Here is a 24,225-nt window from a genome sequence, read left to right on the forward strand (position 1 = left end):
ACACTTAGACCGCTTCAATGTCTTGGCTATCGTGAGAAATGCTTCAGTGAACACAAGGGTGCTGGTATCTCTTCGACACAGTGATTTTGTTTCCTTCAGATGTATACCCAGAGTGGAATTGTTGGATCACATGGGAAGTGCTATTGTTAATTTTCTGAGAAACCTCCATACTGTTTTCCACAGTGGCTGCACCAATTTGCATGCCCACCAACAGTGCACCAGGGTTCCCTATTATCCACATCCTCACAACTGTTCTCTCTTGTCTTTTTTTCATAATTTATTTATTTTTGGCTGTGCTGGGTCTTTGTTGCTGCACAGGCTTTTCTCTAGTTGTGGCGAGCAGGGGCTACTCTCTAGTTGCGGCGCGCAGGCTTCTCATTGTGGTAACTTCTCTCATTGCTGAGCACAGGCTCTAGGGCACGAGGGCTAAGCAGTTGCGGCTCATGGACTATAATCATTGTGGTTCCTGAGCTCCAGAGCACAGGCTCACAGGCTCAGTAGTTACAGTGCACAGGCTTAGCTGCTCCTCAGCATGAGGGGTCTTCCTGGATCAGTGATCAAAACCCATGTGCTCTGCATTGGCAGGCAAATTCTTTACCACTGAGCCACCAGGGGAGCCTATCTCATCTTTGATTAGAGCCATGCTAAGAAATGAAGTAACATGAAACGCATTACTACTGAGGACTTGTTACACACCAGGCACTGACCTAGACACTAGCAGGTTCTGAAAACAGCCGTTAACCTACATTCTAAGAAGTTCTTACAAATACTTTACAAACTTCCTCACCACTACCTTCTTCTAGCCATGGTTAGCAGAGGTGTTTTCTTTTGCAAAATCTAAAACACAAGCTTGACTTATCCCAGACTTGTTAAAAACTACGACTTAGGAAATTCCTTGATCATACTACATAACCTTCTCCCACCCCCTTGAATGCTGACCCCAGATGAATTCCTTTTACACACACTGGTTGTGTCTCCACCCTTCTCAAACTGTCTACAACGATGATATCCAAGTGTAGCCCCTGGACAAGCAGCATCAGTATCATTTGGGAGCTTATTAGAAGCTTATTAGGTTCATGGGCAGCAAACTCTGGGGATGTATGCCTAAGTTTGAGAACAAACTGTCTGGAGAAACTTACACTTTTCTACAGAAATATAAACTTTCCTGTATTTCGAGTGCCACTTATTCTTTTCTTGTCAAATAATTTCTTTTTACCATTCCCATCCATGAAGCTACTTTCCCCTCACAAAGAAAATATGCAAGAAAATAATTACTTCCTGAAAATGACATGCTATTCAATACAGACAAAGGATAGCTAACATGCATAGTTTTTAAGTCCTGAAAGAATAAAACCAAATTCTAAATGAAACATATTTAAATACATAACACAAAAATATTTCCTGACACATAAAGGCTATGAACATTCATATTGAAAGGGCACATGATATATCAGGGAACAAAGAGTTAATACCAATAGAATTGTTAATATGATTATTACTCCAGGGACATTCTTGGTCTTCTCAATAAAAGGAATAATTTCTTAAAAAAAAGAATCACTTTCTGGCTCATGCTGGATAATGCAGATGATCCGATATCAACTGATTTTACTTTTCAAAAATCACTGAAAATAACCGTGCACAGATAACACAGTACGTGGTTGTCTGAGTTCAAACCCAGCTCCACTGTTTGCCTGCTGAAGGCCTTGGGCAAGTTACTCAAAGCTGAGAGTCTGTTTTCTCATCTTAAAACTGAAAACATTACCTACTACCTAGGACTTCTGGGCAGATTAAAGGAGAAAACCACACAAAACCCTGGAGACAGAGCAATCGTTTTTACATCTGGATGTTATCCTATATGGCCTGCCATGTTACACAGCATGGCTCAGCAGTAAAAAAAAAAATCTACCTGCCAACGCAGGAGACAGGGGTTTGTTCCTTAGGTTGTGAAGACCCCCTGGAGAAGGAAATGGCAATCCACTCTAGTATCTTTGCCTGGAATATTCCATCAACAGAGGAGCCTGGTGGGCTACAGTCCATGGGGTCACAAAACAGGTGGATACGACTGAGAAACTGAACAATTTCTTCTCTACTGCCCATCCATAAGTCCAGTCCTATTTATTACAACTTCCTATTATCTAAAGCAGATAAAGCGCTCAATTTCCATCTTTCTGCAATCCCTCTTTCCATTTTCCTTTGCCTTGTACTTTGTCTTCTACATATCAGCAAAACTGGAAAACTCAGCAGCAGCCACAGGACTGGAAAAGGTCAGTTTTCATTCCAATCCCAAAGAAAGGTAACACCAATGAATGTTCAAACTACCGTACAATTGTGCTCATTTCACATGCTAGCCAAGTAACCCTCAAAATCCTTCAAGCTAGGTTTCAGCAGTACATGCACTGAGAACTTCCAAATGGACAAGCTGGTTAGACAAGGCAGAGGAACCAGAGATCAAATTGCCAACACCTGTTGGATCATAGAGAAAGCAAGGGAATTCCAGAAAAACATCTACTTTTGCTTCACTGACTACGCTAAAGCCTTTGACTGTGTGGATCACAACAAACCGTGGAAAATTCTTAAAGAAATGGGAATAGACCACGTTACTTGCCACCTGAGAAACCTGTATGCATGTCAAGAAGCAACATTTGGAATTAGACATGGAACAACGAACCGGTTCAAAATTGGGAAAGGTACATCAAGGCTGTATATTGTCATCCTGCCTACTTACCTTATATGCAGGGCACAATGTGAAATGCTGAGCTGGATAAATCACAGGCTGGAATCAAGATTATCACGAATATCAACAACCCCAAATATTCAGATGATACCACTCTAATGGCAGAAAGCAAAGAGGAATTAAAGAGCCTCTTGATGAGGGTGAAACAGGAGAGTGAAAAAACTGGCTTCAAACTCAACACTCAAAAAACTAAGATCATGGCATCTGGTCCCATCACTTCATGGCAAATAGAAAAAGTAGAAACAGTGACACATTTTATTTTCTTGGAATCCAAAATCACTGTGAATGGTGACTGCAGCCACAAAATTAAAAGACGCTTGCTCCTTGGATGAAAAGCTATGAGAAACCCAGACAGGCTATTAAAAAGCAGAGACATCACTTTGCCAACAAAGGTCCATCTAGTCAAAGCTATGGTTTTTTCAGGAGTAATGTACAGATGTGAGAGTTGAACCATAAATAAGGCTGAGCACTGAAGAACTGATGCTTTTGAACTGTGGTGCTGGAGAAGACTCTTGAGAGTTCCTTGGACTGCAAGGAGATCAAATTAGTCAATTCTAAAGGAAATCAACCCTGAATATTCATTGGAAGGACTGATGCTGAAGCTGAAGATCTAATACTTTGGCGACCTGATGCAAAGGGCCACCTCATTGGAAAAGACCCCGATGCTGGGAAAGATTGAAGGCAAAAGGAGAAGAGGTTGGCAGAGGATGAGATCGTTTTATAGCATCACTGACTCAATGGACATGATTCTGAGCAAACTCTGGGAAATAATGAAAGACAGGGAAGCCTGGTGTGCTGCAGTCCATGGAGTCGCAGAAGAGTCAGAAAGACTGAGTGACTGAACAACAACAGCTTTATCTTTAAACAGTAAATGCATTGAACATAGGATCTTACTATAGGGTAATATTCAGCACTAAATACATACAGCAAGTTAGAAGAAAATAATACATTTGGGTTGCTCTGCAAGCCTTTCAAACTGTCAGTAGGCTAAGGAGGTGATTACAAACAAAAGCAGAGCTTTCTTCAAGTTAAATGCTGCTTCAGATGTAAAACAGTGTACTCTTCTAAGAATTATGATAAACTTGTTGGTAAGTGGATTGAGAAAGGGTCCACAACACATTCCCCTGGCAAATATTTTGGCAAATTCTTTCCATTCAGACTCAGAAACAACAGATACACTGTAGAAAATGCCAAGGGCTCTACATATTAAATGGGAGACAGGCACGTTCCAGGACGTGCCTCTTCCCAACAAGCCTGCATTACATTTGTTTGCTGACAACACAATAAAGCAGTACAGCCACTGCTGCTGCACGGAGCCTGCGAGCATTCACACACTCACTCGTCTCCTCTCCTACAGTGCTTACTTCCACCTCGCGAAGAGCATCATTACCTTCATTTGACAGAAGGGAAGAAACAGAAGCTCTGAGGGGCTCAACAACTGGTCCAAAGCCACTTGGTAAGCGATGAGGCTGGGCTGGAAGTCAGCTAGAAAGTGCAGGGTGAGCGGCTGCGTTTACAAGTGCATGAAGTAACCATGAGCTTGATGAGTAATCGACATGAACTCAACCTGTGTTCTGCCAAGTGTGGAAGTTACTCAACCACAGCTCACTCGAAACACACATGGAGTTTATCTATAAACACATTTTTCATTATTAATCAAGTATTGGTTTTGTTGGCATCATTTCCCCAATAGAAATGTATGCAATAAAATACCCTTCACCGCAAGACTGCAGAGCTGTTCTAAGAAGGGTCTTCCTAGAAAATACCTTCCAGGTGCCATCCATTGAATGGTCACATCCTTCTCTTTTGAATGTCTGTGGTGTCGTGGTCTTTGTCAATTTTCTCCAACTATGAAGTGTGTGACTCAGCCAGACCCTCACCTGTCATCAGTACCAGTATTGTTCACAAAGTCCTTCAACTTTAACGTAAGTTAACATTTAGGGCTGCACTGTTCTCTTGATGAAGTGATCTTCTGTCATATGAAATGTCTTGCTGTTACGTTCTTCCCTCTGAAATCTACTTTGATACTGATAGAGTCACTCCAACTCTGGAGTAGTGTCAGCACGCTACCTGTTTCCCCCTCCTTTCACTTTGCCTTGTGTCTATCTAAAGTGGGTTTACTTGTAGGTGGTGTGCAGTCGGTCTTGCTTTTAACTGGGGTATGCAGACGACTTATCTTTAAGTGACTATTGGCAATGGTGGGTTTAATCCACCAATTGTCTTGTTTTCTATTTGTCCCATGTGTTCTTTGTTCCCTTTCCCCCCTTTTCTGCCTTCTTTTGGACTGAGTATTGGGTTAATTATGTGTTCATGTCATTTTGATTCCTTTGTTGGTCTATTAGCCAAACTGTGTTTATTTTAGGGGCTATAGACTTGCAGCCTCATCTGTAACTCACCAGTCTGCCTTCAAGCAATACTGCACCACTTCACACACAGGGAAGCAGCACATTCCCATTCCCTCCCGCCCTGCCTTTCTGCTATTATTGCCATACTTTTTAATCACTACATATGTTATAAACCCCACACGCATTGTGATTATTTTTGCATAAGCAGGCAATTATCTTTTAAAGAGAAATAAGAAAAAAAAACCCATTTATATCTACCCATGTAATTACCACTTCTACTGCTCTTCCCATATCACTTGTAAGACGGTTAAAACTCCTGCAGCTTTTGCAAGATGTGCAATTTCACTTTCCCACTGTGTTGCTGGATATCTGACCCCAAAATACAGAGACGAGGTGAGCAGGAGCCAGCACAGCAGCTGACAGGAGGGATGCCTGAGTGAAAGCTAATTTTATGAAAGGTAATTTTTTTTGTTGTTGTTAATATAGTTAAACCATGCTACTTTTACAACCCTAAAACTACAGGGGCTTCAACAGTGAAAACTTGAATTATAAGAATATTTTATAATATTATGCTTGAATTATTACCCGTGTTAACCAATTTTTAGCCAAAAAGCAGTCAATGCAACAATACATTCAACACGTATTTGAGCCCCTGCCCTGGGCCAGTCACTGTTCTAAGCACCAGGAAAACTGCAGTGAACAAGACAAAATAAACAAAAAAATCCCTGACTGCCTGGAGCTGATGTTCTAGTGCCATCACCAAGCATCTTGTTTTGGGGGCATGCAGGAAGATATAATCTTTATTTTCACAACATTCACACTGCAGAAAAGACCAGTTATAGTCACGAAGATACAACTAACCAAAACAGATATATACACAAAGTGTGAGGGGACAATGGATAAGCTTAACTTTTTGTCCTGCTGACACACTATTTTAAGATTCCCAAAAAGGAGCAGCTAACTTTCACAGACATTTCAAGTTGAACTGAGTCCACATACATTGCATAATATTAAAGAAGCTGTAGTCAACACCTGTCAGAGCTCGATAAACTACCTTCCCAAACAGGGGACAGTTTAAAAAATCTGATGTAAATTCACTTGAAAGGCCAAGTTTTATCATACTGCAGACACAGCACTAGCATGGATGTGGCTCCTAATATGGTGGATTTCTGAAGTGGCAGGAGTGTATCCTTTTTCTGCTCCATTTCCTACGGAAAGTGGCTGAACATCCATAAAGGTTTGCTGAATGTTTGTCCTATGTTTTAGCAACGGAACATTTGGTTGTAAGAAACAAATCCACTGGCTTAAATACAAAAGGAAACTGAACAGAAACGAGGCTAGTTCACGGAACTCAAGGGCAGAAAACATAGCTGGACCGGAAAAGGGATTAGAGCCGGAAGTAGAAAAACATTCAGACCCAGGCAGTTCGTCTCCTGATACACCACACGTCTTGCCTCTGCGTCTCTCTGTACTGTGCATCCCTCCCCACCCACCCCTCTCCACAAAGCAGCTTTCTCTCTTCCCAATTTCACAAGGGCTTCTACTCCAAGCACACAACTGAGACTGAGAAGTCTGAGCCCAATGGCTTAGCCAAGAACATGAAACAGCCGCCCCCAGGCCTGGGGTCTCCATCCTCGTTTACTGAGGCCAAAAGACCAACTCAAATGCTACAAATATGCCCACCTCTAGAGGGGCTTCCAAGCAAGGAGATGCCCGTAAGGGTGTCTACCATCTTTACTCCGCATGCTCGGCCAAGGTGAAGCAAGAGAAAACTTCTCAGCAAATGCGAAGGGAGCTTCACTGTGGCTCTTTGGTGGTGACTGAGCAAACAGGTCATCGCCAGCATTCCCTGAACCAGACATAAATGACCCTCAGCACCGGGGCTGATGGCCCATCTGCCTCACACCGGGAAAGCTGAGAGGAGAACAGGTGTGTCCGCCTTTCCCTCGGTTGCTGGGTAAAAGACGTGTAACTCTCAACCAGTGCCGGATCTCCACAACACTGCTTCACTCATGAACAAAGTAAAAAGGACTCAGACAAAAGAAAAAGGCTCTCTCGAAAAACGTGGAGGACCACAGCGAGGGAGGGCCGCCGGCCCAGGAAAGTAGACGGGAGCTGGGCTTGGCAGACCCACTGCTCTCTGGGCCCGGGACCCTCCACCTGGACAAGCCTCCGAGAGGCGGCGGGAACTCCAAGCTCACCCGAGCCTAGGAACAGTCATTAGCGGTGACATGAGTAACGACGGCCAGTCTTTGGAGGAGACATAAAGCCGGCTCGGCAGCTGTGGATGGGCACCGGTGCCAGTCTGCACCACGTCCCTCCCACCTCCCAGAGGAGGCCAGCCAGAGTGTGGTAATGAAACTGCACAGAGTGGAGATGGGATCTCAATGAGTTTAAACTGATTTATGTTAGCTTTTGTAAAGAGCACGCGATATCATGAAAGTGCTACCACTGTGAAATAATGTCGACAATCCTTAAGACCTCCGCCTAATGGCACTTGGGCAGAATATTTATATGCCTCGTCGTGGGAACAAGGGCCATAATGGATACCATTTTTGTTTTATTAGGGATGCATATTTAAATTAATCTGCTATTTGCCTAAACAATTAGCTGCTTCTGTTTGCATGCACAAAGCCAAAACTGCAATTAGGCTTCCATCAAAAAGATAAGTCCCAACTAAAACTGTCCCAGTGGAGTCGTAAGAGCTCAGGGCAGAACTTTCCAAAATTACTTTTTAGCATAATGGTAATTATGTTAATTGCTTGAAAGGTAAATAACTGCTGAACTGGTTTTGGGAAAAGACAATTGGTATTATCCCTCCCCTTTGATCTTCTCCATGCACCATAAAATTTACAACAGGTTACCAGTTTAGAAAGTCAGAGACTGGTCACTTCTTGAACTGCAAGCTGTCTTGTAGTCTTTTGTGCTATCTCGATTAGAACTTATTTTAGCCACGAGCTCCTCTTCACTTGAGGTGGCATAACCAACACCTGAGGCTTGGTCTCAGCTTCCTAACAGTTAAGTAGACAGGATCAATTAACTGCAGTTCAGAGACACTCAGTGAAGCTGACTATTCCTAAAGACGGCTGCCAATCTCAATTTCTACCATGTTAAGTAAAAACCTGCCTGTAAGAAATGAAGCAGGAGTCAAAGGAAATTCTGCAATGAGAAAAAGCATCTTAACAGAAATTTCAATTACACCCATAGCACTCACTGAATGTGTACCTCTTCACTCACTAAGCCTGCACAGCATCACCATGGAATGCAAGCCAGAGATGGAGGCTAGTGTAAAGTTTAAGAGGACAACACAACTTCTGCTTTCAGAGGATAAGAGGTAAGAGGTTAAAACCAGTGCAAACAAGGGTCATAAGGTAGGGCTAACTCACAGAAGATCTTGAAAAAGATGAAACAGAATGAAATTTATTCTTTACTGAGATGCAGCATCCACATGCATGTCAGCCTTGACCTCCCAGCTGAACGCGGCTCTACAGCTGAACTCTTGTTTAAGGCAGAAAAACTGTACACAGGAAGCATCCTGGAAGCTGCATCCCAGACAAGTAAGGAGATCTGAGTGGGCCTGTGGACCAACGACCTGACTGGTTAGCACATAAGCAAGGGAGCGACCAAAGCAGAAACTGAGTCAAGGAGGAGGAAAGATGATATATTCAGTAGTCTCAAGTTCAAAGCAGAAAGAACGAACATTCTAAAGAGAAGACTCAAAAACAGAAAGACAGGAAATTGAAAAGGAGGCAGATGATATGGTGTAAGAATACGACAATGTTACTAAATAGAAACATTTACAGTTAGCAAAGTCAAAGGAAAAACAGATTGGCGGGGAAGAATTTGGACCGGTTCTTCTTTAAGCGGGTGTAGTTCAAGAAGGCAGTTGATGCAAGAGAGCCGTCACTGTGCACACAGCCACTAACTCCAGCCAGATCCTTCTTGCAATACAACTAAATGATGTGAACACAATACAGGCTGTATCTGGAAGAGTGTATCAGACACCGGGAACGGCCAATGTCTTTGGAGAAGAGACGGGGATGACTGCGGGCATCAGGACCCTAAGGTGGTATGGAGAGAAAAAAGGTTTTTTTTTAACTACATATTTTTTCTACAAGTAGTACTATATCAAACAATTTGTTATAATTTGTAGACATATCTCTATACATATTAATTTGATCACTGATGTTGAAAAGATGGTCATTTTTTCAAAGGATGTTGACACCTTTCATAAAAAACATTTTTTCTGGACTTCATTCGGTTCCACTGGTCCACAGGTCTATTCTCAAACCAGTATCAACATTGTTTTGATTACTGTCATTTTACAGTAAATCCTCCAATCAGGTAGCATAAGAACTCCAGCTTTATGCTTTTTTCCAAGATTGTTCTTTGCTATTCTTAGGCCACCACATTTTCTTTCAGATATTAAATTTTAGAATCAGCTTTTTCAATTTCTACCCAAAAAGCCTATGGGGATTTTGACTGAAATTGGATTGAAGCTCTAGATCAATTAAGGGAGAGCTGGCATCTTAACAGCATTCAACTTGCCAATCCATGAATCTAATAATAACCCTCTCCCTTTATTCGTGCTTTCCTCAAATTTTTCTCAGTAATATTTTACACTTAGCATATAGGTTTTAAACATACATTGCTGAGTTAATCCCCAACTATGTTATATTTCTGATGCAATATCAGTTCCAATTGTTTGCTGCTCACTTGAATACTATAGATTTTTGCATCCTGACCTAATATCCAGTATCATTGCTAAATATATTAATATTTATTCTAGTAAAACACTTTTGTTGCTAGCTTAGGAGTCTATCCATTTATTCACAGACAATTTTATTTGCTCCCTAACTAGATACCTTTTCTTGCCTTACTGCCCTAAGTAGGCCCTCCAGCACAACATTTAACAATTGTAGTGAAAATGGACAGTCTTGCCCTATTTCTGACTCTAAAGGGAAAGCATCTTTTACCACTAAGTACAAAGTTAGCTCCAAGTTTTTCATAGATTCTCTTAAGCAGACTGAGAAAGTTAGCTAAGTTTTTAATAATGAATAAGAGTTTGTTTTTGTCAAAAAATTTTTTTGTTTCATTGAGATGAACATACAGTTTTTCTTTTATAGTCTAACATGATGTGTTATATTAATTGTTAATGGAATCAAACTCACCCTGAATTCCTGGGATGAATCCTAACTGGTTATGATGTATTATCTTTTTAATATATTTGCAGGATTCAATTTTATAATATAGTTGAGGATTTTTACATCTATGCTCATGAGGAATATCCATCTGTAGTACTTGTTTTCAGGTGTTAGTTGTTATTGTTTCTTCTTTATTTAGCCTTCATGCTGGCCCCATAAGCGGAGTTGAGAACGGTTCCTCTTAGTCTATTTTACGGAAGTGTGTAGATTTGGTATTATCTCTTCCTTAAGTGTTTGATAGGATTCACTGGGCCTGCAGTTTTCTTTGTGGAAACTACTAAATTATAAATTCGATTTTTTTAAAAATTGGAAATAGAGCTATTTATGTTTTCTAGTTCTTGTTAAGTGAACTTAGGTAGTTTGTCTTCCAAAAAGTCAATTCATCCATTTTATCTAACTTATGGATTTACTGGCATAAAGGTGTTCCTAATATTTCATTTTAACTTTTTAATATTTACAGGATTTGTAATGATGTCCCATCTTACATTCCTTATGTTGGCAATTAATTTCTTTTCTCTTTTTTTCCATCAATCCGGCTAGGGATTTGTCAATTTGATCAATTTTTTCAAAGGTATGGTTGTCCCTTCATTGATTTTTCTCTATTTTTTTTAACTCTATTCTACTCCATTGATTTACACTCTTTATTACTTTATTCCTTCTGCTTATTTAACTTTCTCTTCTTTTTCCATTTTAAGGTGAAAAGCTATACTGTTGATTTGCGACTTTCTCTTTTCTAATATAAATAGTCAATGTTATAAATTTCCCTTTAAGCATTGCTTTAGCTACATCCCATACAATGATATACTGTTTTTAATTTTCCTTCAGTTCAAAATATTTCCTAATTTCTTTGGTGATTTCCTCTCTGACTTATGGGTTATTCAGAAGTGTGTTGTTTAGTTTTTAAATATTTGGAGATTCTCCCTGCCCTAGCCCTGGAGTTAGCCATTACGCCAAGAAGCCTTGGGTCCTTTTAGTAAAGAGCGATATTTTTCAAGACCTGAGCACTAGGTCAGAGTTTTGCTACTGGACTATTGCTGCTTCTATACCTTTTTCACAAACAAAGCCAGGACATACATGAAAACATAGGCATACGAACATACATACATTTCTGGCTGCTTATCAATCGATACTGAAAACCACGCACTTCACACCAACAGCTCCTATTCCAATCCAGCCCCCGAGAGTTCCTTCTGGCCATCCCCACTTCATACCTGCACCTCCCTTCTCCAACAAGAAAACTGGCTCCTATTATCCTTAGTTGTCTTACCTGCTCAGCGTCTCTGTATGGTGGCAACCTTCCAAACCCTCCAGGTCACTGTTCCCCTCGAACTCCCTGCCCTACCTAACCCTGGCACCCCTAGACTGTTGTCCCACTCCATGGGCCTCCCTAACAGCTCTGTGACTCAAAACACTCAATACAGTTCACAAATATATTTATCTCTGCTATAACAGAGCCTAGGGTTCACAACAGAGTAAACATTACAACTAAAATTGGAAGTGCTGAAGAGGAAATTAAATTTTATGGCTTAAAATTAATTTTCTTGTTAAAAAAAAAAAAAATTCATGCTTAGTTTTCATTAGGTAGATTGAAGAACTTGGACAATTTATTTCTGCAGTTTCCACTATCTCCCCAAAGCTCCCCTGTGCTATTTATTGCTCCCTTCTGTTCTTAATCTCAACTGTAGTAAGACAGGACAGCTACTCTGAATTCATGCATCATGCTGTGCCTTATTAAAAAAATCAGTGTTCAGTAAAACCAGACCCCCAATAAACCAGAAGATTAACACCAACTCTCGTATCATTAATACAATGTGCCAGTGTTTTCTGCATGATAAAACGATTTCAAATTATTTTCATAGTAACTTCAAAATTTGTAGTTATCCAAGAAATTGCTCATTTGCTATGTGTGTCTAAGCATGAGAACGTTGCTCTCCAGTGTTTCTTAAATTCGAGAGCTTACAGACCTCTAAGAATTCATCTATGGACCAGTTAGTGTGAAAAACAGAGCATTACAAGGCACCGAGGTGACCACTGGGTGCCAACAGCCTGTGACTACAAATGCAAATTCAATTAATGAGCTCTCACAGTGCAGTTCAGTCACAAGGCCAAAAGTTCCAGATTCCTTTTTCAAATGACCATAAAAACACACAGATTTTTAAAAATTTCCTAGAGATCTCACAACTCCCACCCACAGTTTTATCTGTGGAATGCCACTTAAGGAACACTGAGCTATTATTTAGTTACAACACAAATGCAGTCCAAAGCATGTATAAGCAAGTGTAAAACAAATATAATTTAAAACTTCCCCGAGGAACAGAAAAACCTTAAAATAAGTATTTTTATTTGACATCTTCCTCCATAACATAAACACAGTCTCTATGGCTTGTCTATGAAACAAATTTTAACACCCTAAGACCACTCCAAGTGCAATCAACTATAACATTCAATGCTCTAAGAAATACTTCCGCAATACTAAAAAAAACCCACCTCAGTTCAGAATTCTGCACTTCAATTTTTAATTCCACTCTGAATATCTTTAAAATGTAAGCACTTGTACTATTAAGAAAACTGTTTAAATGCATTCTTTTAAAAGAACTCTACCTGGGGGACTTCCCTGGTGGTCCAGTGGTTAAGACTCTGCCTTCCAATGCAGGGGACAGGGGTTCAATCTCTGGTCGGGAAACTAAGCTCCCACAAGTCATGAGGGAACTAGACAGCCCGAGCACCACAATGAGAAACCCCTGCAGCACAACTAGAGAAAGCCCACAAACCTCAGTGAAGACTCAGAGCAGACTTAAAAAAAAAAAAAGAGGGCTCGACCTGGTATTTTTTTGGTTTTTATCAGAAAGATGTTTCATTTTGTTTTGTCCGCCAAGTGTCTGAATAAGGCTCCTAAGACCAAAAGGTAGACAAAGGTTTCTGGCAAGAATTACTTACCAAGACTTTAAGAGAAAAATGACCAGAAAAAGAAAGCCTTGGAAAAAAACAACCCCAATCCTCCATAGTCAGGTACGCTAGCCATCTCCTAAACAATTATGTTAATAATCCACTTCTGAAACTTAAGTTTTGATCAGGGGAGAGGAGCAGACTGAATACTGCATTCAAAGGTTATGTTATGACATTGAAATGTCATCAACATCTAAGAGACATAAGCAAAACTACTGAAGAGCCGATTTTTTAATTAAGCATAAAATTGCAACTAAAACTTTGGATGCACCTAGTCTCAGTAGCTGCCTAAGTAAAACACGGTCCTACTGTTCACTGCTGAAAAGAAGCTTGGAGAGACCCACTCCCATCCATTGTACACACGTCAGGAAACAAGAAATCAGTCACTCCAGCCCGGGGCAAGCAGAGTCCTGGACAACGGAGCGTGTGTGGGCACAGACAACTGCACTGGGAGGGCTGCACCAGTGGATAAGCCACTCTGCCTGGCTCCATGGTACCCCAGAAAGATGACTGCTGGCTGTCCCACCTAGGCTTCCACGTGCTGAAGAGCACTGAGTCTCCGCTCTCCGCCTACAGGGACAAATCAGAACTTCTTTGCACCTTAGAAGTGTGTAATCTCATTTCTAACCAAAGAGTGAGTTTGAGACAAACTCTGAGCAGGGAGCGGGTTTCGAGTACGCTGCCATTCCCTAATGTGGTGGCTCAAGGCCAAAGGCAGGCAAGCATGGAGCAGATGGAGTCCTGGCAAGGTCTGCACTGTCCCTGCATTAGCAGCATCTGCTCATTACTCAGAACCTTCGCCTGCTTTATCTAATGCTCCAGGAAAAGCATTCTGATTTGATTCATTTCGGTATGGTAACGTGCAACACAATTAGTGGTAAAATCAAACTGGAGAGCGGCCAGAGCTGACAATCGGAAACAAGGCAGAAGAAATATGAGGCCAGTGGGTTGGAATTCAAAAAATCACAAGTGTGGATCATCTTGCCAAATCTCACCACCCCAGGTGGGTATAAGAGTGTTCCTACCGGACAGGGAGGCTAAAAAGGACGTGGGGATGGCTTACTCTCTCCCAGACCAGCTTCCATCTCCGCCTCTGGACTTGATTCCTTCTGTGGAGAATACATGTACAGACAGACCACTGAGGGGGTCTCCACGGCTACAGAGCTTCCCTTTGGCACAACCAGGGAGCTGAAGTTCATTAACTCGTTTTATTGTCTTCTTCTTCTCTGTGGAGCACGGTCACAAATTTCAGACCCCCAAGGTGAATCTCCTTTGTGCCATGGCACTGCCTAACAAGTGCATGTTCACTGCTCTAGAGAGGAGCACTACGAAACGTGCATTTGATTATCTTGATCTGTCTTTGCCTAGAAGTAGCTACTCATGAATATGTTAGTACAGATATCATAGTTCCAATCTGCTAAACTGAAGGAAGACTAAAGACAGTGCCTCCTGAGGTCTGGGGGTGGGAGGGGCGAATGAAAAGTTGTTGCTTATCTCAGAAGGTAACAATTCCTATCAGCCTGATAAAACCAGCTGAGTGAGAGAGGAACAAGAAAACTCAGGAGCTATCATCAAAGAAACAATCCTAATACTAAAAGGAGTGCGTGCGTGCTGAGTTGCTCAGTCGTATCTGACTTTGTGCAACCCCATGGACTGCAGCCCACCAGGCTCTTCTGTCCATGGGATTCTCCAGGCAAGAACACTGGAATGGGTTGCCGTGCCCTCCTCCAGGGGACCTTCCCGACCCAGGGATCAAACACAGGTCCCTTACAAGTGGCAGGCGGGCCCTTCACCACTAGCGCCACCTAGCGCCACCTGGGAATTCTAAAAGGAATTTGAGACACGTCAAAGATTTCAACGCAAACGATGCAGCCAAGGAAGTACTACAGATTTTACCCACAGAAGGGTAAAATGAAACCCAAAATAGTAAGGCTGAAATGTGATGATGTAAATGTAAGCAACCAGACAGACCACTTGGACAAAATGTAACATCTAGAAACAGACTGAAATACTAAGAGTTTCATATGTAAAAACCTGTAAAGGTAGCACCTCAAACAAGTGAGGTAGAGATGGGCTTTCTACTAAGAAATGTTGGAAAGATATAATCAGATTCATATGCTATTCCAGGATGAACTCTATATTGGTCAGGATTCAAACACAAAGATAACCCAAAACACTGTCATCAAAAAGAACACAAATGACAAATGCCGGCAAGGATGTGGAGAAAAGGGAACCCTCATACACTGCTGGCACGAGAGTAAACTGGTACAGACACTGGAAAAGAGTACTTCGCAAAACACTAAAAATGTAACTACCATATGACTAAGCAATTCCACTCTGGTATATATTCCAAAAAAACAAAAACACGAATTTGAGAAGATACACGCAACCCCAATCTTCATAGCAGCATTATTTACAATAGCCAAGATATGGAAGCAACCTGGCCATCAACAGATACAAAGAAAACATGGTGTGTTTTATATATACACACACACACACACTGGAATATTGTGTTTTATATATATACACACACACACACACACACACACAATGGAATACCACTCAACCATAAAAAACAATGGAATTTCCATCTGTAACAACATGGACGGACTTAAGAAGGTATTAAGCTAAAGTGAAGTAAGTCAAACAGAAAAAGACATGATCTCATTTATATGTGGAATCTTATAAGCAAACCTAACAGAAAAGAAACAAGCTCATGGATATAAAGAACAGGCTAGTGGTTACTCCTGGGAGAGGGAAAGGGGAGGGGCAGAGACAAGATGGGGATGGGAGCTGAAGCAGCACAAACTACTATGTACAAAATTTGAAAAGCTACATGGATATATTATCCAGCACAGTGAATATAGTCAGTATTTTATGATAACTAAAACTGGATTACAACCTTTAAGACTGTGAATTACTACATTGTACACCTGAAATTTATATAGTATTGTACATTAACTATATCTTAATTAAAAAAAAAATTTTAAGCCCTAAAAGTAACAGAAGAAAAAAATTACAAGTGGCAGGTACACATGTGAAAAAATTCAACCTTTCTCACACTAAGAGAAATGTAAATTCAAACATTTGGATACCATTTCTTATCAAAGTGACACCTAACATTTTGAAACAAATAGCTTTGCTGATAAAACTTAAAAAAAATGGGCTGGTAAGAATGCTACATAATATAACCCCATTTTCATTTACCTTTTGACACAGACATTTTCTGGCAGGAAACAATCCATCCTGCATGCACATGAAATGTCATATGTACAGGCTTTTCACTACAACACTGTAACAGTGAAAGCAGAAGCAACCCAACTGTTCCTCGATAAAGGACTAAGTAAACAAATCATAGTGTACACAGTGGGATACCATGAAAAAGGAGCGCCTTTCCCAGGCACTGACATGGACAACCTTTCATGCTATGTCTTTAACAAGATGTGAGCATTCTCAGGTTTATTACAGGATTATTTCCACTAGCCAAGATATGGAAACAACTCAAACGCCCATCAGTGGATGAACGGATAAAAAGGGCATGGCATAGGGACTTCCCTGGTGGTCCAGTGGCTAAGACTGCACTCGCGACACAGAGGGCCTATGTTTGATACCTGGTCAGGGAACTAAGAGCCCACGTGCCACCAACTAAAGATCCTACATGCTGCAACTAAGACCCTGTGCAGCCAAATAAATATTAAAAAAAAAAAAAGACATGGTGTTAAGTCGCTTCAGTTGTGTCTAACTCTTTGCAACCCCATGCACTGTAGCCCACTAGGCTCTGCTGTCTATGGGATTTTCTAGACAAGAATATTGGAGTGGGTTACCATTTCCTCCTCCAGGAGGTCTTCCCCACCCAGGGATCGAACCTGCGCCTCCTGCATTAACAGGCAGGTTCTTTACCCCTAGGGCCACCTGAGAAGCCCCTTAAAAGACATGGTATATATACCCAAAATATACAACACATAATAAAATACTATTCAGTCGTGAGAAAGAAGGAATTCCTGTCATTTTCAACAATGTGGATGGACTTTGACCATATTATGCTAAGTGAGATAAGTCAGACAAAGACAAGTGCTATATGGTAACACCTACATTGTGAAATCTATGTCAAACTTATTTTTAAAAAAACAGTAAAATGGTGGTTACCAGCAGGTAGGAGGCATGAGGGATAGGATTGATGGTGTTTAAAAGTACAAATAAAAAATACAAAAGTATCATTTGTCAAGTGATAAACTTGTTAAGTGATAAATAAATCACAGGGTTCTAATGCACAGTATAATGAAATACAGATAATAATACTGTACTATAATTATGTAATATTATAAATATTGCTACAATGGCCACCATATTACAATATATAAATGTATCAAAGTAACACACTGTACACCTTAAACTTACACAATATTATATGTCAAATTTACTCAATTAAAAAAAAAAAAGATACACCATTAAGTGAAAAAAAAAAAAAAAACGCCAAGGTACGCAACAATGTTATAAAGTAACATGCTGACAAAGGTCCGTAGAGTCAAAGCTATGGGTTTCCAGTAGTCGTGTACGGATGTGGTCATAAAGAAGGCTGAGTGCCAAAGAACTGATGCTTTGAACTGTGGTGCTGAAGAAGACTTTTGAGAGTACCCTGGACAACAAGCAGATCAAACCAGTCAATCCTAAAGGAGATCAGTCCTGAATATTCATTGGAAGGAGTGATGCTAAAGCTCTAATACCTTGCTCACTTGATGCAAAGAGCCAACCCACTGGAAAAGACCCTGATGCTGGGAAAGACTGAGGGCAGGAGGAGAAGGGGCGACAGAGGATGAGATGGTGGGATGGCATCATCGACTCAATGGACATGGGTCTGAGCAAACTCCAGAAAACAGTGAAGGATAGGGAAGCCTGGTGTGCTGCAGTCCATGGGGTTGCAAAGAGTCAGACATGACTGAGCAACTGAACGACAACAATCTTTTGTTTAAAGGGGGAGAGGAAAGAATAAGAACAGATATCAATACTTTGTATTTATAATAAAGAAATACTGCAAGCTAGACAAACTAAAAAATATGGTTGCTTTAGAATGGAGTGAACAAAAACGGGTAGAAGACTTTGCAATGTACAACTTTATGTTAGCTTGACATCAATGTATTAGTCAAACATATTAAATTACAAAATAAAACCCACTCATTTACTGATTAAAAAATTAAAATCACAAATACACACACACACATAACTACTATCTAGAAAAATAAACCATAAACAAAGTTCATTGAAAAATAAGTGACAAATTGAAAAAATATTTAAGAACAAGGACAAGCTTATTTCCTTAGCCCTTATTTTCAACCACAGAAGATAACAACCCAAAGAAAATGAGGAAACTATCCACAGAGAAAGAAATACAAGCACCTAATAACACAAAAGGCTGCATATTGTCACCCTGCTTATTTAACTTATATGCAGAGTACATCATGCAAAAGGCCAGGCTGGATGAAGCACAAGCTGGAATCAAGATTGCCGGGAGAAATATCAATAACCTCAGATATGCAGATGACACCACCCTTATGGCAGAAAGTGAAGAACAACTAAAGTTTTCTTGATGAAAGTGAAAGAGGAGAGTGAAAAAGTTGGCTTAAAACTCAGCATTCAGTATCTTAAAACTAAGATCATGGCATCCAGTCCCATCACTTCATGGCAAATGGAGAAACAGTGGAAACAGTGAGAGACTTTATTTTTTGGGGCTCCAAAATCACTGCAGATGGTGACTGCAGCCATGAAATTCAAAGATGCTTGCTCCTTGGAAGGAAAGCTATGATCAACCTAGACAGCAGATTAAAAAGCAGAGACATTACTTTGCCCACAAAGGTCCATCTAGTCAAAGCTATGGTTTTTCCAGTAGTCTTGTATGGATCTGAGAGTTGGACTATAAAGAAAGCTGAGCACCAAAGAATTCATGCTTTTGAATTGTGGTGTTGGAGAAGACTCTTGAAAGTTCCATGGACTGAAAGAAGATCCAACCAGTCTATCCTAAAGGGAATCAGTCCTGAATATTCATTGGAAGGACTGATGCTGAAGCTGGAAACTCCAATACTCTGGCCACCTGATGCAAAGAACTAACTCACCAGAAAAGACCCTGATGCTGGGAAAGATTAAAGGTGGGAGGAGAAGGGAACGACACAGGATGAGATGGTTGGATGGCATCACTGACTCCATGGACATGAGTTTGAGTAAGCTCCAGGAGTTGGTGATGGACAGGGAAGCCTGGCATGTTGCAGTCGATGGGGTCGCAAAGAGTCGGACATGACTGAGCGACTGAACTGAACAACACAATGAAAAAATATAAAATTATATAAGCAAAACAAAAACTATGGTGAAACACCGTGGCCACCTAGCAGACAAGCATGAGGAAGCCGTCATTACACTTTTGTATACATACTGTCATATACTTTTGGTGAGACTATAACCCAGTGAAACCTTTTTGGAGGGCAATCTGGCAATACTTATCAATATGTAAAGCATCTGTAGCCTCCAATCCAGTGATTACCAGTAAGTTACCCTGCAGATATACTTGTATAAGTCCATCTCAGTATCTGCTCAAGGATACTGCTTTGCAGTACTGTTTTTAATAACAACAACAACAAAATCCAAATGTGCATCACCAAAGGCCCTAATAAATAAATAATTGTACAGCCACATAGTGCAATACTACACAGGCTGAAAGAGAACAGGGTTTACCTATAAGCACTAATACAGAAAGACCCCAAAACATGTTGTTATTAGGTGAAAAAGCAATGTGTGTGCAAAATGTGACAGCAACTAGAGGTAGGGCAACAGGGAGGAACACTTCAACTTCTTTTTGGATATCTCTTGTTTTACATTTTATATTTTTGTGCTCTGTTTGAATTTTAACTACTAACTTTTTTTAAACCAAGTATTTAAAAATACATGATGGCAATTGCTTGCCAAGTATTTACTGAAAAGAGAAGTTCCTCTGGCATTCCTACAAGGTTTCCTAATATTTCTGTGCAACAGCAGGGAGGTGACAAAGACAATTTTAACCAACGATGTAAAACCAGCAGCACACTTGCATATCCTCAAAAGCCGGACTTTCAAGCTCATGAGAGATGAGCTGTGAGCGTGCAAGTAAATCAGACGCACCGTTCTGTAAGTGTCTCTGTGGAGTATTACATAAACAGCGTGGGATCCTGGGTACGGCCTAAGAGAGACCACCACAGTTCTGGATTCACCACTGATGAACGAGTCAACCTCAAGGAAATCACTTGGCTTCTCTGAACCTCAGTTTCCCGATCTGAAGGGTGTGTGTGTGTGTGTATGTGTGTCTGTGTGTGTGTGTCCCTCAGTTTCCCGATCTGAAGGGTGTGTGTGGGGGGGTGTGTGTCTGTATCTGTTTGTGTGTGGCAGGGTGAGGCTATCAGATTGTTCTGCAGTGTATGATTCTAACAGAGAAGTACTGCAAACCTTTGCATAGCTATATGGGAAAAAACCTCACTGGTAATTTGGCATGTAGGAATCACACTCAAGCTGCTCTTCTGTTATCTCTGCAGGATCTCAACAAACACACCTCATCTATGACATACCCTAGAGACAGCTTAGCTGAATTACTAGAGGCCAAAAGAAAGATCCATCAGTGGTGTCCAAATAATGCCAAACCCAAACAACAGAGTTCATATTGTTAGAGTAATAAAATGAACGTATTTAAGATTTCAGCCCTCATTTTTTTTAATGGCATATGCATATAAAGTTCCCATCAGCTCCATTACCACAGTTCTGTCCTACCTCTGAAGATCTGCAACCATGCCATGACATGAACACTAACATTCTGAAATATCTCATGGTCCTGACATTCAAGCAAGTGGGGAGATTTTGGAGATTCAGACTTCACAATACAATGGAAGTCAGGAGTATGAGAGGTGGTATACGGTATCGTGGCCATTGAAACTATTAGACTCTTCTTACCCAGTTCTGTAAATCCACAGTTGCCAGTACACAAAAAGAATTCTATGAGTCCCAGAGAGACAACATATTACCATAATTTATCTCATATAGTGTGTTAGTGCCAGGAAAAGGTAGACCCTGACTTTTATTTTTCTATTTCCGTATTTGTCAAAAGATTATCTCTGTCTGTCCTCTTTTCACTGCTTCCTTTGAATCAAGCAGAGCCAACAGGAAAAGTAGGCCAAGCATATTTAATATTTTACACCAAACAAGTTATTTGCTTAAGATGGCTTGGCCAGCCTCATGTCTGGCACTAAAACCCAGCCCGACAGTTCCAGTAGGAATTAAACACCAGTTTTAATGGGTGCTGTGTTCCAATGCCTACTAATGCATTGAGGGTTATTGGCCAACTTCTTCACATAAACACAAGGATGAGTGTATGTGTGTGAACCTGTGTGTGTGCCCACGTGTATGTATGGAGGGATTACAGAGGGGAGCTGGCCACAGCTGCTTAATTTTTGTCAAGCTTTTTATCTTCTCTTAATAGGGAGGAGGGTTGCTTACCATCCTCGTAAGCTGCCACCGCCAGCGAGCTGTTTATCCTCACAAAGGAGACATATGGCTGCATTCCAGGCTCATCCTCCTCAAACTCCGATTCCAGGAAGGGGGCTGTGTAGTCCCAGGTGCGCGTGTCCCACACCCTCACGTCTCCCGACGTGTATCTGGAAAAGAAGGACACATGTGGTTCCAAAGGGGAGCGAATGGCAGGGCCGCGGTGCAGAGCCTGTGGGAGCCTGAAAGCGCCAGTGGAGGAAGACTACGCAGGTAGGGGCCCACTGCTGCAACGCTGTTTACGCGAGTCACCCCAACAGGAGAGAACGGCAACTCGGGAACAGAAGGCTGAGAACACGCTCCCTGTCCTCGTGGCACAGTGGTGACAATTTCAAAGGAGGATACCGTAATTAAAACACCGGACAGCAAGATCTCCCTGCCTTTCTTTTCGACTATTATACCCCTTCTGCTACCTTAAGTCCTCCCAGTAAAGGGATCACTAGCAGAAACGTGCAGAAGCCACACTATTTATACACACACACACACACACACACACACACACACACAGGGCTAATGGTCTTACAGGCACAAGCTTTCTAATACCTCATCCATGCATCAGATTTGACTGATTAAAGTCCCTAAAGACTAATTGATTTGCTGAAACAATTAAGTCTTGCCTTCAGCAGCCAGACAGTGCTGCCTTCTCATGAAAAGCTCTTGCCAAAATGCATGACGCTCCCTGGTTTCACCCACTTAGAGCGCGGGAGCACTCACTCTCTCCTATTACGCCTGCCACTCCAACAAATGACTCTCTCCATCATGGCCGCGGCAGGGCCAGAACCTGGTCAGGCACCAGGCCCCGGGGACAATGGAACGGCCAGATGACAAGGTAGTGCGCTGCCTGCCACTGGAGGCCTTTATGCAGAGTTCCTCACAGCTGCTGCAGAGGGTCTGCTTCAATACCGAAGCACCTGTGCCGAGGCGTGTTCGATACAGGCTCAGAGCCTCAGAATGAAGCCACACAAACACAAAGACATGCAGACAACGGGAAAGGTGTTCGGTCTTCCTGAGGCCAAGCCACAGTTCCTTCAGGGCTTCTTTCATCTCACATTCCAAGTGAAACGAAAAAGATAACTCCGAGACTTATTTAACTACTGAAGTCTATGACATGATACATCTATGAAGTAGTTGTACATCAGTTTCTCACGTGAGGTTTCTTAATAAACTAAGGTTACTCTGATTCGGGAATGCTTCACTTACTAAATGCAGCAGTGTTTTCCTCACATTAGGTGACAACGAATATACACACCATGAATTCAGAGGTCATCCTGTCACACACCCTCTCTAGGCTGCACCACGGGGCTCTCTCCCTGTAGGATGGTACCCAGGGAGTGGGAGTGTGAAGAGGCAGGGAGGAGAGATGTGCTGTCTAAAACTGGACTCATGGGCCTCTGACCACTGATCCTCCAGCAAACAAAAACGCTCACTCCATGACAGTCATTAAGCCTGGTGACACATGAGCAAAGGCAAGATACTGAAATCACCAGGACCAATCGCCAGCTCCCAGACCCTCCAGACAGTGCTTCCAGATCATGTGACCTCAACGAGGCCACCTCAACAGGAACACACACTCCACTGCACCCAAACTACCCGCTGACTCTGACACCCTAAGGATGACTACACCGTTCCCTGGAATAAGGCCACTTGCTTAGCAACAGACACACTCAGAGACAACATGTGTGAATTTCTAGGCTGTGTATGCTTAGATTCTTGAGGTTAAATTCTGTGTGAAAGGAACCGGCCAATTCACAAGAGGTGGCTGAGGAGGATGGCAACATCATTCAGAAATAGAAAGAAGTGACAGACAGACAGAGGGGACTCGGGAGCTTTGAGAGAAAGAACTACACCAACCAGGAAAACGCATTTCCTTTCTGTCCGTCTCTGTCATTCTGCTTCTTGTGACCTGCATATGGGAGCACGCCAGTCATCCTCAAGGCCTTTGTGGTGCCCCCGAGGGGATACGAGGGCAGCATCTGGGGGGCTTGAAACCCACCATTTGCAAGTTCCCTTTACACAAGGAGTTCCAAGGTAAAGCAACGGTGACCAAATCCAAACCTGAAACCCGCTGCACCCCACAACCGTGAGCCATGAAATACAGTCTGCCTCTCTCTTTTGGGGGAAGACAGATGGAGGGCAGAGGCCGCAGAGGAGCATCCATTAATATCGGGAAGGCTCCTGACTGCCTTTTCTTCCAAGAAGTTGTCCCCTTCATGCTGCAACTCACTCACCTAAAATTAAACACGTGCTCTCCTCAAAAAGACTTGGCCCATGACCAAACTGGCTCGTTGCAAGTTCTTGATTTTGTCAGAGACAGAACTCGTCCCAGATCACCAGTGCAAAACTGGGGGGCTCCTCAACGCCCCTCTGCCATCATGCACACATCACCACACTACTTACTACACGTGCAGTCCACACCCTTCCTGCTCTCCTCGCTCCCAGGCTG

General features: G+C 41.8%; 1 protein-coding gene across 1 annotated transcript in view; it reads right to left on the reverse strand.

The window, feature by feature from the left end:
• The window catches only part of FBXW8 (F-box and WD repeat domain containing 8), a 113,412-nt gene that overhangs the window by 42,700 nt on the left and 46,487 nt on the right, over window positions 1-24,225 (reverse strand). The window contains exon 5 of the mRNA XM_086348021.1: window positions 21,735-21,892. Coding sequence (XP_086204147.1) covers window positions 21,735-21,892 — 158 coding nt within the window. The remainder of the gene's footprint in view (window positions 1-21,734; window positions 21,893-24,225) is intronic.

Source organism: Bos grunniens, chromosome 17, assembly GCF_055505025.1.
Source record: "Bos grunniens cultivar Pamir isolate PY7600 chromosome 17, Bosgru_T2T1.0, whole genome shotgun sequence".
Classification (NCBI taxonomy): domain Eukaryota; kingdom Metazoa; phylum Chordata; class Mammalia; order Artiodactyla; family Bovidae; genus Bos; species Bos grunniens.